This window comes from Ruditapes philippinarum, unplaced genomic scaffold, assembly GCF_026571515.1.
Source record: "Ruditapes philippinarum isolate M1 unplaced genomic scaffold, ASM2657151v2 ctg25_1_1_1_1, whole genome shotgun sequence".
Classification (NCBI taxonomy): Eukaryota; Metazoa; Mollusca; class Bivalvia; order Venerida; family Veneridae; genus Ruditapes; species Ruditapes philippinarum.
In genome coordinates this window covers 8,625-25,247 of record NW_026852675.1, presented here as the reverse complement: position 1 = coordinate 25,247, position 16,623 = coordinate 8,625, and the positions used below count along the sequence as shown (strand labels likewise).

At 33.0% G+C, this 16,623-nt stretch overlaps 1 protein-coding gene across 1 annotated transcript; it reads left to right on the top strand.

The window, feature by feature from the left end:
* The first annotated feature begins 2,690 nt into the window (after positions 1–2,690).
* LOC132720810 (uncharacterized) lies at positions 2,691–11,402 on the top strand. Its single transcript, XM_060705035.1, has 4 exons — positions 2,691–2,839; positions 4,573–4,668; positions 8,859–8,943; positions 9,914–11,402. Exons 1-4 carry the CDS (start codon positions 2,776–2,778, stop codon positions 10,614–10,616), a joined length of 948 nt encoding a protein of 315 aa, XP_060561018.1. The 5' UTR covers positions 2,691–2,775; the 3' UTR covers positions 10,617–11,402.
* The last annotated feature ends 5,221 nt before the right edge of the window (positions 11,403–16,623 follow it).

Here is a 16,623-nt window from a genome sequence, read left to right as displayed (position 1 = left end):
GCAAAATAATCGGTTTGATTAATTATTTTTCGGAAGATATTCGAAATAATTGAAAAATAAATTTTGTCTGCCAGTCTGTCAGCGTCTGTCGGTAAATTTATTAAAATTAACCTCTCTTATTTTTATAAATATCTGTTGAATTTTATCGAAAATTTGCAGAATAATTTGTAAATGATAGTCCTTTCATCCTGTCGAATTTTAGCAGAAATAAATAAATCGGGTCAGATTGCATCAAAAAAAGCGTTGCCTACTTTTTGTAGCCAAATCTGCCGACAGACAAAAAATACAAAACATGATATTTTTGTTAATATTGTTTGGACTTCCATAAAAAATTAGCAAAATTATTCTTTATGACCAAAATTTTATATAATCAAACTTTTATTACGATCTAAAATACAATTCACGCTGAAAAATCAAAAATATAAAATAAGTGTTTGCAGGCAATGCCTACCTTAATTGGATATACCTACAATGAACAAAAACTTCAAGACGCGAATTTTGAAAATTTTTAACCTGAGAAATTGCCTGAAACACGTTAAAAACGCAAAAATTCCCGTTTTTAAAGATTTTTCGCGTCTTGAGGTTTCATGATTTTGTGTTGAGGCAGACAGACAGACAGACAAACAGACAGACAGATAGACAGACGGATAAAGCGGGTCCGGGCTTTGGCTTGCCCGGCTATAGACTACACATGTATATTTAAAAGAAAATCAAATTAAAAATAATTAAAAAATATATAGAATTCTACCTATCAATGAAATTTTCAGTGTCAGTTCTAGTCGGGCGCCGCCATTTACAATGTAACTCAATGATAATAGGCGGGGTACTCCGATAACGGAACAAATCTCAACTTTTCGAATTGATAATAATCCCCGAGTGTTCCGAGTGAAAACGGAAGCGATGCATTAAATACCGAATGACACCTTTAAAACGGAAAGAATGAAACTAATTTTTTAACCACTTCCCCGTTCATGTAGGCTTTGCCTAATTTCATATTAGAACAAATACTCTAATGAAACTTTGTTTATTTGTAAAGTGGGGAAAATGTCCAATTCGATCCGAACAATAGACGGTAGTTAGTTTCTTATTCAGAGAAGCCTAAAGGGAGGCTACTCAAACCACATTCGTACAAATTATGATTCTATTATGATTTTTAAATGACGATTCTAATTATTCCATAAGTCTGAATAATAATAATATTACAATAAATATACATGTAGCTATCCTGAATTAAAGCAAAGTATTGGAATTACATTTTAATATGAAAAAGGCAAAGCCTCAAAGCGAGCTCGATTTCATTTTACCGTAAAATAGTTTAAAATAATCGTTCATTTTTATTTTACATTTTCCGTTTTAAAATTGTCATTTGATTTTTTATTCACTGCTTCCCTTTAATCTGGTTCCCCCTTTAATTATGGTTCCTATATAAGTGCGTAGGACACCAGTCTACGCTTCCGTTTTCAATCAGAGTATATCGGCTTTTATCGTTATCTTGTTATTCGAAAAGTTGCGATGTGTCAAATCGGTACTTCGAAACCATCACTTAGCAGGTACTCGCGTTACCGTAAAGCTCGCTATGCGAGCAGGCCCTTCGGGCCAGCTCGTCGAGCTCGCTACTAATCCAAGTTTATGTTTTCCTTGAATAAAAGTATAAGAATATATGTTTAGAAAATTGAGTACTTATAGCTTGAGTAAAGGTACTAACTACATGTATGCATGGTCACAAGTGAAAACACAAAATTCTGTGTCCCGGCTCGTGGAAATATGTGGCATTTAACATGTTTCGTGAAAATATATTCCATATTTCACTCAAACGAAAAAATAAATTTATCCTCTTAATATTACTTGCAAATCATACAGATAGAATTTCTTATTATTTCATACTGTTGGAGGTCACTTTGACTGACTTTTGTCTGTGAGTGATATAGGAGTGCTGATTTTATTTCACGAATAAAAATACAACAGCATTTCGCTGATAAGCACAAAATAAATGTTTTAATATTCAAGCATAGGAATTATAATTAATAGCCTACAATTATTTGAACATTTGAAACTTTTTTTTTATCATTTAGTTAGTTTTTTTAAAGCTGTGTGCCTCAAGATAAGCCAAAATATTTCAAGAAAATCACACTTGAGAAAAATATTCTAAGATCTTAAGAAAAGTAAAAAGATTCAAGATTCAAGTAAAAAATTACATGTTTTTTTTCAATTAATGAGTGATTTTTTGGTATTTTTAACCATATTTCTTCCGCGTGATTTACGAAGCATATAAAGACTATTTTTGCGTTTTCAATGTTTAAGTTACTTTCTTGGTTCACTTCTAAAATAAGTTTTAAAAATTGTTATGGAAGTTACTAGCTTGAATCTAGGAGAGATTCTGCTAAATTAACAACCTTAACCACAATTAAGTCTTCTTAAAACACAAGTGATAATAAGAATAACCGCATACATTTTGTGCTTGATGGGCAAGGTTTTATCTGAAAATATTTGTCATTCTATTAAGTTAGCGATTATTGTGATTGCGTTAAGGACGAATGAAACCACCACTGAACATTTCCGTTCCCTCTTATTCGTAATTATAGACATTTCCGTTCCCTCTTATTCGTAATTATATACACATTGCTGATCAAGAGAAACTTTAAAAAAAACAATAGATGACCCCAGGAAAGTATCTTCCTACGACACTTCATATTAAAAATACATGTAGAACTAGTGTTTCTCTAAACGAATTTAAAGTTTTATTATTCAATCATCATCTAGATACATGCCACAACAATGTCGTTCTCAACACAGGATCAGATATTATTATTTTTCATGGTTTTAATAGAATTATGCCAAGGTACGTTTGTCATTTACATAAATTGTTTTCTAACATAGAACTTATTATATGTATTATAACAATATAAGGACTATCATCATTTTTAATCAATATTTTTTTTTCATAATGGAATCTAAGATATACTTGTACAATGTTGGAGTAAAAGGAGATTCAAGAAAATATTTTGTGGTGATAACTATTGCCTCTGACACCTGCGCATAGTGCTTATCGTAAAGAAAGGGGGAGGGGGTACTTCTGGACCCCGACCACCGTTCGAGGATTTAGGGTCAAGAGTGCACCTGGCACGAATTGGGAAGCATATCGTCAAAAGAAGACCTTGCTCAGCTTTTGCTCTGGTTGGGTTCAGGTCCACGAGAGAGCGGTCAGAGACCGATCTAATTTCAAGTTTTGCAAAATAATTTTCTTACATTATGGTAACAATTCTTTACTAGGTTACTGGTTATGCATGCAGACGCTTTCATTATGCATACTTTGAATTGAATAGATCATACTACTTTGGAATTTGGTATATCTAGTATATCTATGAGTTTAAAATAGAAAATCCATGCCACTCTTAATAAATTTGTAAAGTATTGTGCAAGTAAGGGCGCTCTCCACTCCGTTTCGCAAGAGTAACCATTTTCTTGTTTCCTTAGCCTTTGTTTCATATATCCTTATTATATGCTATAATAACTATAGCATATTGTAACAAGGAAACACATATCTGTATTACTTATATAGAAATCATCTTAAATTGGCTAATACTAGGTAAATAAAAGATTTCATTCTGATAACTCTCTTGAACAGGACCTACACTTTCCATTATATCACAGTGATCCCCCTTACTCCACTTTCTGTGCCTCCATTCCGATCTTCTCTTTTTATTCATTTATTTCTTTTATTAGTTTTTTGTCTATTTATTCCTTTTTTCCCATGACGAGAAATTATTTAAATTTTATAAAGGTAAATGTATCTTACACATTTGCATGCTCAACTCCTCCTTATGATCCTTTACAAGTTATATCTTACGTAGTAGTTATTTATTATCTTGAATTAATGTATATTTAACTGTAATTATAAAAGCTATATTATGTTGTTACTAAAATAACTTGTTGAAATGTTTTTACAGGAGAGAGTTTCATATATAAATTTAATTTTTCTACTCATTCCTGATTGGAATTTTATTTGAAAATATGAAAGAAGAAATAAAAGTTGTTTAAACGAAAGAAAATATTTGTGCAAATTAAATTTGAAATATTTTAGATAATTTCTGTATAGAATATCCGACAGAAAATAATCATGTAGGCTAATAACAAAAATAATTAACGATGTGATTCTTATTTTTCAAATATAAAAGAAAGTTATAGAATAGTAATGAACAAGTGCGCGATTAGCGACTTGATATAGGAATTGTAGTATATCACAAGAGACACAAAAATAATTACCTGATGCTCCGAGGATGCACTATAAATAGAGATGACCACTGGTATCATGATACAGTATTCCTCGTTACATATTACTTGGCATATAACATGATAACATATAAGGTAACACTTGGCATATATCTTTTGGCTATCTCTTTTTTTGATGCGGAGGCTGACCTTGTTAATACATATAATAATACATAGTTGTTTAAGTGCAGTATTAATTTTTTATCTTTTTGTTGAAGAAAATAGCCAACAATGGCTTAAACCTCAAAATATACGGTACATTTTTATGAAGTGTAAAATTGTAATTAATCATTTTGGTTGCAGGCAACAGTCCAACAGAGGCTAGATCATACTATCGGGACCCTTTTGAATCCATGACAACGGAGCAATGGCAGTCCACGACTGAGAACAATCCAAATGGTAAGAAATCAAGAAAAGCAAGAATTATTGTAAAATTCATTTTGCGTCTTATTGTCCATATAAGGTTAATTCTCTCATTAACCATATAGCGTTCATTCTCTTGTTATCCATATAACGTTAATTCTCTTGTTAATTCTCTGATTAGCCATATAACGTTAATTTTCTTATTAGCCATATAACGTAAATTCTGAAATACGAATAACAAGCGCCTATAGTAAACCAATTTGTCAATATTCATGACAGACAATGCACCTTTTAGTTAAGCTTTACTTATTTTATGTAAATTGTGATGTAGAAATGTGTAGATTATCGTAACCAAATTTGAATCGTCTTCCCGAAACAAACCAGTATCGGTGTCATATGATAGCATGGTCGTGACCCCAGTAGGGTTTGAACCCACAATCCCTAGAGTAGAGAGGCCAATACCTTAACCACTAGAACAACTCTCCCGTTCTACATCTTTTAATGCAACTTGATAGTCTGTGACTGGGTAGCCGTTTCAGGAATAAAAATGTATTTTAAGATTAAATGATCTTAACGGACCAGATTTCTGTTGGTTGAGTTTTACGTCGCACAAACACAGTATGGTCATATGACAACTTACAGCTTTAGTGGTGGAAAAAGACCTCAAGTGCTCTGTCGGGATTCGTTCCACAGCGGTGAGGGACCAGATAAGTAACAACGCATGGATAAAATATAATACTTGATTGACAGAAGCGTGAGATTATAAATTTGTTAACCCTGGTTGATCTGTCGTCGAATGATTTAGGATGCATACTCCGCACCATTTCGTCTCAAAGCCATGGATTCGAATTCCGCAAGGGATTTTTGATTTCATTATGTAGGATGGAAATCCAGCAAGCTCAAAGAGGTTCTAAGTGGTTCTACTTAGGTGACCACACTTACAGGTGACCATTCTTGATCAAATTGTGTCCGTAGGGGTAAGTGGGTTTAAAGAAATGCGTTGGAATCGATTTGAAACTTTATAATTTATAAATCTCGGAAAAGCCTCATTAATGGTTATATTTTCATAAGCTAGGGGAAAGTTTCCAAAATTCATAACATTATAATAAAATTTAGTACATGCTATACATGTATGTAGATTTGGTTATCGGGTGTAAAGTGTAACACGTGATTATTCTCTCTCTCAATTTTACTATTTTTTCCTACCAAACAATTGGATTATTTTGGAATTATTGTAACAAAGTGGATATAAATAGCAGGCCTAATGTCTGAAAATATTAATCTGACAAAAACCCAAAGGAAAAAGCTAAAACAAGCAGAAAAAGGAAAGCTAGTGCCTCACCAGAGCCTAATTTAAACCCGTGCTCGCAAAGCATAAGGTGTAGTACACAAACTCATCACACGATCGGATTAAATAGTAGTATTGACTACGTGCAATCTATTATGAATCAAAACGGTGCTTCACCGATTTTAAACTTGGGTCCTGGACTTGGATTTACAAATATTGGGACTCCGACCCAGAGTGCGTCATCACCTATTTGGGCTCACTCCCTTATTGAAAGCGTGAAAATGATAATGAAGATGTTAAAATGATTTAAAAAAGAAACGCATTACTTAAATAAGACGAAATTGAAAAATCAGTGAAAACGACACAATTACAAATGAGTACTTTGGAATTAACAGTTAAAAACAAACCTAGAATCTTAAAGTACAGAGGCCGGAGAATTATTAGCATTTATTAATTCAGCCTTCGATAATCAGAAAAAGTGAACTACAGGAGTCAATGGAACAAGTTAATGCTCTACAAAACAAATTGCATTAATTTAGCAGAATATGATCACATACTCAAGAAACAAGCGGAAAATATACAAGATAAACTGCAAGAATTAGAGGCAAGATCAATGAGATCAAACCTATATTTTATGGGCTTAACGAACCAGAACCGGAAGATTGCGATTAACTTGTGAAGGACCTTTTCAAGGAAACCCTCGATCTGGAAGTAAATCATATGGTCTTTGATAGAGCACACAGACTATGAGAGATACGATCCAAACGACCACGACCAATCGTTGTGACATTCAAGGACTACGTAGATCGTGAAAAGGTCAGGCAAAAATTGTATGAGCATGACACGAGAATTAACCTTAAAGCGCACCAGCAAGGCATCGGCATCCAGACCCCAAACCTTACAGGGAAGTTAGAAGAGCATTTACATACTTTATAGCTAGTTGAAATATAGACGAAGGAACAGCAAGAATATCTGGAATTAAATTGTATATCACCAATAAAATCAGTAAGAAGTATTTAGACTGGAAAATACTGAATCATAACACATACTAGGAAAATCGTGAGAAGGATATCAATGATATTAAAATACTTTCATGGAATATTCATGGATAATCAAGAAAGATAATTGATATCGACTTTATTAACATTATCAACGATTATGTCTTGATTTTTCTTTCCGAAACTTGATTATCGAAAAATGTGCATTTAAATTTAGATATAATTGGAAATAAATTTATTCAGCTGCATTAAAATGGACATAAAGCCTGGAATGTTCGGGAAGACAGGTTCAGTGGTGGTATACAGTATCAATCTACTATAAACAATCCTTAAATAAGTATATAAACATTGTAGAAACTCATCAAAAATGGAAAAGTATGGATAGAACTTTTACAAAATTTAGTTGATTTCAACGATAATGTGTATTTATGCTGTACTTTTATGCCTAGAAATAGCCACTATCACTATCTCCTTTGTTCCAAAAATCAATATATCTAGATGCATTATATTGGGAAATAGGGAGATATCCAATGACAATACACCTTTAAATCATAATGTTTAGATACTGGATTTAAATACTTAAGTCACCTGATATCTCAATTCTTAAAAAAGTGTATAACATGCTTCAAAAAGATGCAAGGAAGGATTATCATACAGGGAAAGAAACTGGGCTTATCAAACGAAAAAGATATACTTAACCAAATAGGAATGTCTAACGTATAGCTGCAACAAGATAATTTAAATATTAATGACAAAGAATTTTAGATATCTACAAACAAAATTGGTTATTCAAACATTAACAATGTAACAGACTTTCGCCTTACAGTCATTTAAAACACGAATTTTAGTTCGAAAAGTATTTAAGCGTATAATTAAGATAGCCATAGGATTATTTTCACCAAATTTAGACTATCAGCTCATAGTCTGGATATAGAAAAAGGAAGGCACGATAATATTCCAAGAGAAAACAGAAAATGTCGAAATTGTCTATTAAATTTGGTAGAAACAGAATATCATTTCTCATTGATATGCCCAAAATATTACAATTTACGTAGAAAGTTTTTTTAAACAATATTTTTGTAGAATGCCTACAATGCAGAAATTCGAAATACTAATGGCAAGCACAAATACCAAAAACAAAAAATAATCTGGCAAGTTATCTGAACTATGCATTTAAAGAAAGGAAATAACTTTAGATTTTAATCTTTTAATATCCACTCTGTTTCCTAATGATGACTGGTAAAAGGGAGAAAACTACGACATTAAATGCTTAGTACTTATAACAGTTATTTCATCTAAGAAAAATTAATAATTGCCGTTTAGTTTGTAATAAGTGATATAATTCAACGTTAACAAATATCTTTCTACTTTGTTTCTTACATGTATAAGTATTTTTATGCAAACTGTCGTAGATATGTTATAACCTTTGTTTATACTTGTTTATAATACTTCCCGGCTAACTTATTGTAACTTATTACACTTGTTACACTTTACAACACACATTATCTGAATTGTATGACTATAAATTGTATGTATACACTTTAATGTTGAATAAAATATATGTAATGTTATGTTATATAAGAAGGAATTTGGATAAGAATGACTCAGTTTATAAAACATTAGTTAATCCTGAAAATATGCTGCAATGCTTAAAGCGACGATGGGCCCGATCCTATCAAGTTTTAACACCTATCGCATTTCTGAAATCAACGTTCCAGACGAATTTCTATTTTTCTAATAGTACATTAATATACAAGTTTACCGGTATTTACATAAATGATAGGTTTTTAAAAGTGAGTGAATTGGTTAGCTGTGACAACATTTTTGTATTTTTTTTTTAGATGTATAAGCATTTTTTTCGTTTTGGGCTAGATTCACTAATATACTTAATTGATGTATTTGAATATATGAATACTGTTGTTGTTTTTCATGATCTTAAGAGGTGACGACGTTTTTGGAGCTCATTTTTGGGCTGGCGTTTGCTGCGTTTCTAATAGCTGTTGTAATTGTCATCTGCAAAAAGCTGTGAGTGTAATTTTCAGCTGCATGGATATTTTCAAAATGCATGTTTGGTATTGAAATTACCATTCAATGGCCGGAAAAGATGATTTTATTATCGACTTATTATAAGCCCATATGCCCTTAGTTGCATACATATATATGGAAACTATAAAAATGGAGATTCCATAAGGATTTGTTTGCTGTTTTTTTGTGGTTGGGGGGATCGCAACAACATTGTACTGGTGATATTGTGACTTTTCATCTTTAATGTTGTAAAAAGACCTAAGGTGTCCCTCTGTGCATTGTTTCAGGCACGAGCGGTCACCTGAGTAGAACCACCAAGCTAGTTGGATAGCTTCCTCATATGAAAAATCCAAAGTTCCTGGTGGGATTTGAGCCCACAGCAGTGAGGGGCAAGTGGTTTGAAATCAACGATCTTAAACGGGCTAAATTCTGGATCAGCAACCTACTGTATATGACATAAAACACCAAACCACTTTAAATCTGGGACAAACCTGTCTGCTGGCTTGCAACTTTAAAAACAACAGTTTAAGGATTCGGATATAAATCTTTGTTAAACTCTACAGATGCAATAAATACATTGAAATTTGAACAATTGATGACTTGCATTAAATTGAGCAAATTTTTTATACAGTGAGCCTGGTCTTAATATGTACCAGGGGATATATAATAAACTAGGTCAAATAGTCATATAAATGTATTAAATGAGCAGAAAGCAGGTCAAATGTGATCGAATTAATATCTAGTCTAGATCTAAGTAGACGTTTCAAAAAGAAAAATAATGGAAACATGAAAAAAGATGAAACATAAGGTTTATTTTTCTTTAAAGAATGCCAGGGTTATCACACCACATCAGGGTCATATGTATGAGGACTGAACAGATGTCATGTTGACCCTCTTAAATCGAACTTCATTTCCGTACATTGTCTTCAATTGTTCTTTATATACTTTTTATCTCCTTTGTTGTCTACAGGATGAGAAATCCAGAAATACGAAGAATGATAGATCAATTTAAGACTGAAATGGAATTTACACCGGTTAATACTACTGAGAGATATCCTCCAGTACCAGGGAACAGCGTTAAAGAACACAATAATCATTTTCAAATGCAAGGACAACATAACTATCCAACGGCCATAAACCACTTAGAAATGCACGGACACCAAAACTACCCAACGACCATAAATCACTTAGAAATGCCAGGGCGACAAAACTATCCAACAGGGATCAACCATGTTGAAATGTCAGGGCGACAAAACTATACAACACAAATTAGCTATGCTGAAAACCAAAGCCGACAGAACATAAACACACCTTTTAAACAGGTCGAAATTTCTAGTCAAATTAACTGTTCAGCAACAAAAAACGATGTTACAACTGCTGCCCGAAATAAGGATGTTGAAATACCGGATCAAAAGAAAGAAGTTGAAATCCAGGTCCAAAACAACACTGTTGACCTTCATAGCCGAGATAATGTTATTACATTTAATGAAGATTTGAATGAGTCTGACCGATACAATGACAGGGAAATCTCGGGCCGACGAAAAGTTTTAACACAAAACAGCGACGGTGAAATACGCGGCCTGCACAAAGTATCAACACAGAACAGCGACGGTGAAATACCTGGTCGACACAAAAAATCAACGCAGGTGGAAATCGAAATGTCAGAACTCTGAAACGGATGTGCATGTAGTGTTTCAAAGGTATTACGATTTGGGAAATTATTTTGTAAGTAAAGCTTGCAAATTTTAAATATTATTTTTAATGTTCGGAAATACTAGTGAATATTCATTAATGAATTGAACGATTCTTGACTTGAAATTTAACTCATTAATGAAAAAAATATGAAGGGGAATGTTTTTCGTTATTCGAAATAATATTTCGTTTTTACGATTTAATATTTCGTAATTAGGTAAAAAAAATTGTGGAAAATGTCACCTTAGGGGCTCCGTAGATGATCATACAATGTATAACATTCTCTAAAATGATTATTTATACGATATAAAGGTGATAAACATAAACATTCTCTAAAATCGTTAATTAAATATATTTGATTCTGAGACATAATGTCTCTTTAATCTATTCCCTCGTAAACTATAAAAAGTAGGGGCCAATCAAAAAGGAGTCACTTTAAGAGGAATAAGTGGCGCGTTGTATTCACATTCAAACGGTCTTTAATTTTAGTCAATAGAACAGTGTTACATGTAGTTCCATCTAGTAGTTTAAACGTCACTTGTTTTCATAGATCTTGTAGTTTAACCATCATGTGTTTCTACATCTTCAGCTTATATATCTATGAAAATTGTTCATTCTCCTTTGCAAGTTTTAGAATATCATGTAATAAAAAACATCCAAGATTTATTTCATTATAAGTAAAAGTCCCATTTTAAAAACCTTGTTGTTTTCAATTCATGTAAATATTTGGGTTTTACTGTATTGTTATATATTATGCTCTTCAATTATTAGAGGAAATAAAAACATATTGATAACATATATTCAACTTCCCTGAAATATAGTTTAAAATGAAGAGAGTTGTTTTGTTTGTTTGTTTGTTTGTTTGTGTTCTTGGAGAATTGCATTCTGTGTTTAGTCATGTCATTTCCGTCGCAATGTAAACCCTGCACCTGTTGGAACTAAGAGTAAATAAACCTTCATTCAGCCAGCCTGATCATATTCTGTACAAATGTTTGTAATTTCATATTGAAACCCCCATAAACTTTGAATGAACTGTTCCAAAACAGAGCAATTTAGCATTTTCACATCCGTATACTAGATATATCATATAACACTTAACAATATCATTAAGGAACAGTTAAAAACGGAAATTAATAAATACAATAGCTTATCAGAATTATTTAAATTTCCCTTTTCACAGACAACCATCGTTTAATACAATATAAAATATAAGTGTATGAAACGATAAGAAAACAAAAAAAATCACGAGTATATGATTTGATTAAAGAACTTTAGTCATCTGTTAGTTGCTTAAAAATCAAGCATAAAAACATAAAACTAGTTTTTAAGTAGTCAAATGTTGTTAAAGGACATAAATACAAAGGCTTCCAATTTCGAAATTCATAAATAATAGATCAACGATAACTGCGCATACGAAAATGGAATTTTTAATTTCGTGCGAAGATAGCCCCGAAATTGGTCGACAGTCTCTCAACATCCGAAACAAGTACGATTCCTACCGAAGGTCATGCGATGGCATCCGATACATACACGAAGTCATCTCAATGATGCAATTTTGTACCAAGAAGTTTACCAGCAGGACACGCGAAGGTCTCAGGATAGGTAAACGACGTCGTATTTTGAGTATGATGCCTTCGTACGTGGTTACGAAGGCGTCAACTGACCTTCACCTTCGGGTGGTATACAACCCACGGCCAACCACGGCAAATTTCAGTTGCAGATAGTATTGGGAGCTACTTAAACTATGTTTAAACTTTATTTTTGCTCTTCATATTACTATCAAAACACTTCTATTCACACAAAAATCTATGATAAAAGTGATTACTTTGATTATGGTATAGTAAACTATCCACATTTAGATGGAAACGTACCGCATGCAACATCTGGCGGGGTATATGTATCTCAGTAAATTAGATTCGCTAGAGCTTTTAGCAACGTGTAGGATTTTAACAAGCCAAATATTTTCATTACTAGCAATCTTCTCAAACAGGGCTACCGCTATTATAAATAACGTAAATATTTTACAATCGTAACTTTGATTTAATCTCAAAATTCAGTAGCGATTCAAACATAATTTTAATGGAGATGTTATTTACAAAATTCGCAAGATCTTTGGTCATTGTAATATTTTCGTTGCCTTTACTAAAATTATTAAACGTTTAACCAAAAGAGGTTTTGACCCTACTTTATTTTTAGATATACTGCATACTTAGTGTTCAACACTTAAACAGTTGGTCCTTTCCTCTTTTGATTACATCTGACGGACCAAGTGGGATACTCTATGATGGACAGTTCTTTATGCCCTTTGGGACTGAATTGCCTTAATGTTCATCTTCTGTCTCGCTTCGTCTGGCCCTTGTAGGTGATTTTTTGTTACTCTGTCTTCCTTTAAAATATTGAGCACATTTGTTATGGTCAAATGGGTATTCCTCTATATGTATCTACATGATCATTTCGGTGTTTTACTTATTTAACCTTTTGAAACCATAACAATTGTTTTAAATTTACTTGGCGGAGATTTATTTTATTTACACCGTCTCGTTTATAGGAACATGGTGGGCTAAGAGTGAGGTTTGGTGCACCATTCACCGGTTTAAACTCCCCAGTAGTACTTATGTACTCTTTGTTATTTCATACTGTTTTGGTGACACTTTTGTCGGTGTCCCTGTTGTTTTCTCGTCTACGGTAAGTATTTTCCCTTTTGCCTCTAGTTTTATTTATTTAATAAGTCAATCCTTAATTTGTTTTCTTTGATTTCCTTGTTGTTTACCATTATTTCGTCTTATGTATCATTTAAGTGATAAGCCTATCCGTTCTCTCTCTTGCGCCCTGTCCGATTTTCTTGGGGTCCTCTTGTGTTACTTGGTTCTTGTTGCTGGGTCGTGTTGGGGTTGCGTTCATTTAACGCTGCGTATCCTTGTTGATCTTGTTTATCATATTTGATAAAATTTTATCATGCCACCCAAGGTGGGCCTGTTGGCCTCATCATGTTGTCTAAGGGGTCTTTAAAGTAGCAATGATGCTGCCTTCTTTTTCTCGGTTGACTCATCATCAAAGCATGTAATTCTGCAGGAAATAAGCTGAAAATAATTGTAAATTAATTGCAAATAATGGAGACTTTTGATGTCTCTGTAGAAATGTGCAAGAGTGACAGATGAGGTAGATGGTCGAGCCGTTTATATGTCCACCATGATAAACATGCAACGCTTGAGCCACTAAAAATTGCCTTCTTCGTCCTCATCGTGGTCCCATCTCGATGACATCATACCAAAATACGATGGTGACACGACGGTATTGCGGTTGCTTCACGTAGTCGTGTTCCCTTTTTAAGACTATCGGGAATATTCGTGTTTATTTCGTGTTGTCTTCTTGAGGCAAAAAATGCCAGATTGCACCGATGATCACACGAAGAAAAGACGAAGACAACACGATTTGACAAGTTGGCTTCACGACGGCCTTACGAAGGGCAAAATTGACATACGAATTCAACACGAAAATGAACCTTCGCAATGTCTTCGGACAATTTTTTGGCATGGCAAACATTTTGGAACTGCTCACGAAGTTGCTGCCGGAGCTTGTAATATTCAGCCGGGGATCATACGATGACAAAAGATGCCTTCACGAATGGCACGATGTTATTGCGATCAGATCCGAATTTGAACATTTCCTTATTCGTGTGTCCATCTTATGCCAAATTCGGGACAGTGTGACGCCTGCATAACAGTACGACAATACGATGGTAACAATACGACAGTACGATGGTAACAATACGACAGTACGATGGTGACAGCACGACAGTACGATGGTATCAGTACGACAGTACGATGGTAACAGTACGACAATACGATGGTAACAATACGACAGTACGATGGTGACAGCACGACATTACGATGGTAACAGTACGACAGTACGATGGTGACAATTTCACTGCAAAAACCAAACAAATAAATTGAAATAAACACGCTTGGTAAACGTTTCAGTTAGCAGACAATAATTACTGATCCGTTTATATCTTGAAATATTCCGTAAATAGAATATACATGTTTTGCTAACACGAATTTAGGCAAAGAAGTCACAATAAAATTGCAAGAGAAAATGTTATTTTACTGCATTTAATTAGATCAATAATAAATTCCATACAAGAAACGTTTATATTTGGTAAGGTTTAGATTAAAATACGTAAACGTTAAAATATTTAAGAATAACATAAAACAAACATTTAAACGTACATGTTCCCGGGAAAAAAACGCCCACTTAAAATGAGAAGAATATACACCAAATCGTTTTTCCTGAAAAATATACTGTATGTCTGTCGTAAATCGTAGCATGCCTCGCTTAATTAAAATGCACGAAATTGAGAGAAAAAAGTTACACAAAACCAACTATTACTGCATGGCATGTTAACAAAAGTGGTTCTCTGACAAACTTTGAGCAAACTTCTAAATCAAACAATTACAGAAATGCTTCGAAGGAGACAGTATCGTTATTACATTATTTTTTTTTTTGCAAATTCCTGTATGATCATTTTTGTGTATTTATTAACAATATGCTGTCTGGAGACATATTTATATGAGGGTTCTCAACGTGTTATTTTTTTTTTTCTTAATTTCTATATATGCTTAAAGACTTAATTTATATAGTTTTAAGGAGGGGTCCATGGCGGAGTGGTTAATGTCGATGACTTCAAACCACTTGACCCTCACCGTTGCGGGTTCGAATCATTTTAGGAACTATGGAGTCTTTCGTGTATGTGAGGAAGCTATCCAAATAGCTAACGGAACGTTGTTACTCAGGTGCCCGTTCGTGCCTGAAATAATGCAAGGGGGCAGACATGAGGTTTTCTTCCAACAGTTAAGCTTTATACATGACCTGTATATACATTTTTTATTATTTCCTTTTAAACAAATGAGGAAAGTGTGCAAAAGTACGCGACAAAGTTCAAACAAATATATGTTGAAATAAGAAATATTAACATAACCATTCTTAGCAATGGTGTTCGTTGTAACAACAATATTACATTCAATGAACGCAAATCCAAATAAATTCCAGCAGCACCTAACCATTGACACGGAACGGATAAACACGGATTATGGTACAAGTACAAATCAAGGAAGAGATGTTGTTGTTGTTGAAAAGCTAAAAAATACGTATTGTTTCTTAAACCATGTCATGCAAAACATCTCTCGCGTACATGAATGTATAAAACAACAAATTGCTGGGTGTGTAGCGTAGTAAACATTTAGATTTTTTTATTGTTTCAATAACTCAATATGTAATGCATTGATCATGTTAAAATAATCTAGATATATATTTATTCTCAGACATTGGCGAATGATGGCTAAATCTTATTGCAGTTTTAGAATGAATATATAAAAGCAATTGAACATTGATATTAATTTTCAAAATTTTTAGTTATTATGAATCGTGTGTGTAAAATTGAACAACTTTTATGAAAAGAGAAAAAATATGAATCTATCTTCTTGAGAGTAAAAGAAACAACAACAACGAAACATACATGTAGTTGATTAACTGGTTGTGTTGAAGCCAAAATGTAAGATGGCACAAATAAATTCTTTATTTTATAAACACAGATAAATTAAGTAAAAAAAAAGTATCTTTGACGATGCCAATAATCGTATGTACCGAACATGAAATAATCTTGAGGAAATAATCTTAAAATTAACTTTCACGAAAACAGGAAAACGAAAGTTATAGTAAGTAAGTAAGTAAACAGAACATAGTGCCAGTCCTTGATGACTCAATATAAGCTGAAATCAAATCTTATCAAAATTTACTATTTATTGCTAAAAATATTGCTGCCCCTGTCTAATCAAAAAACGTTAATTTTACTACCAGAAAATATTATTTTTACTTTTGCCAATTATTGGCAATACAATTTAATAACACATTTGTGATAGATAGATATAGAACTTCTTTAACAATGTGGGGTTAAAGATTAAAAAAGAAAACCTCTTTATTGTATGAGAA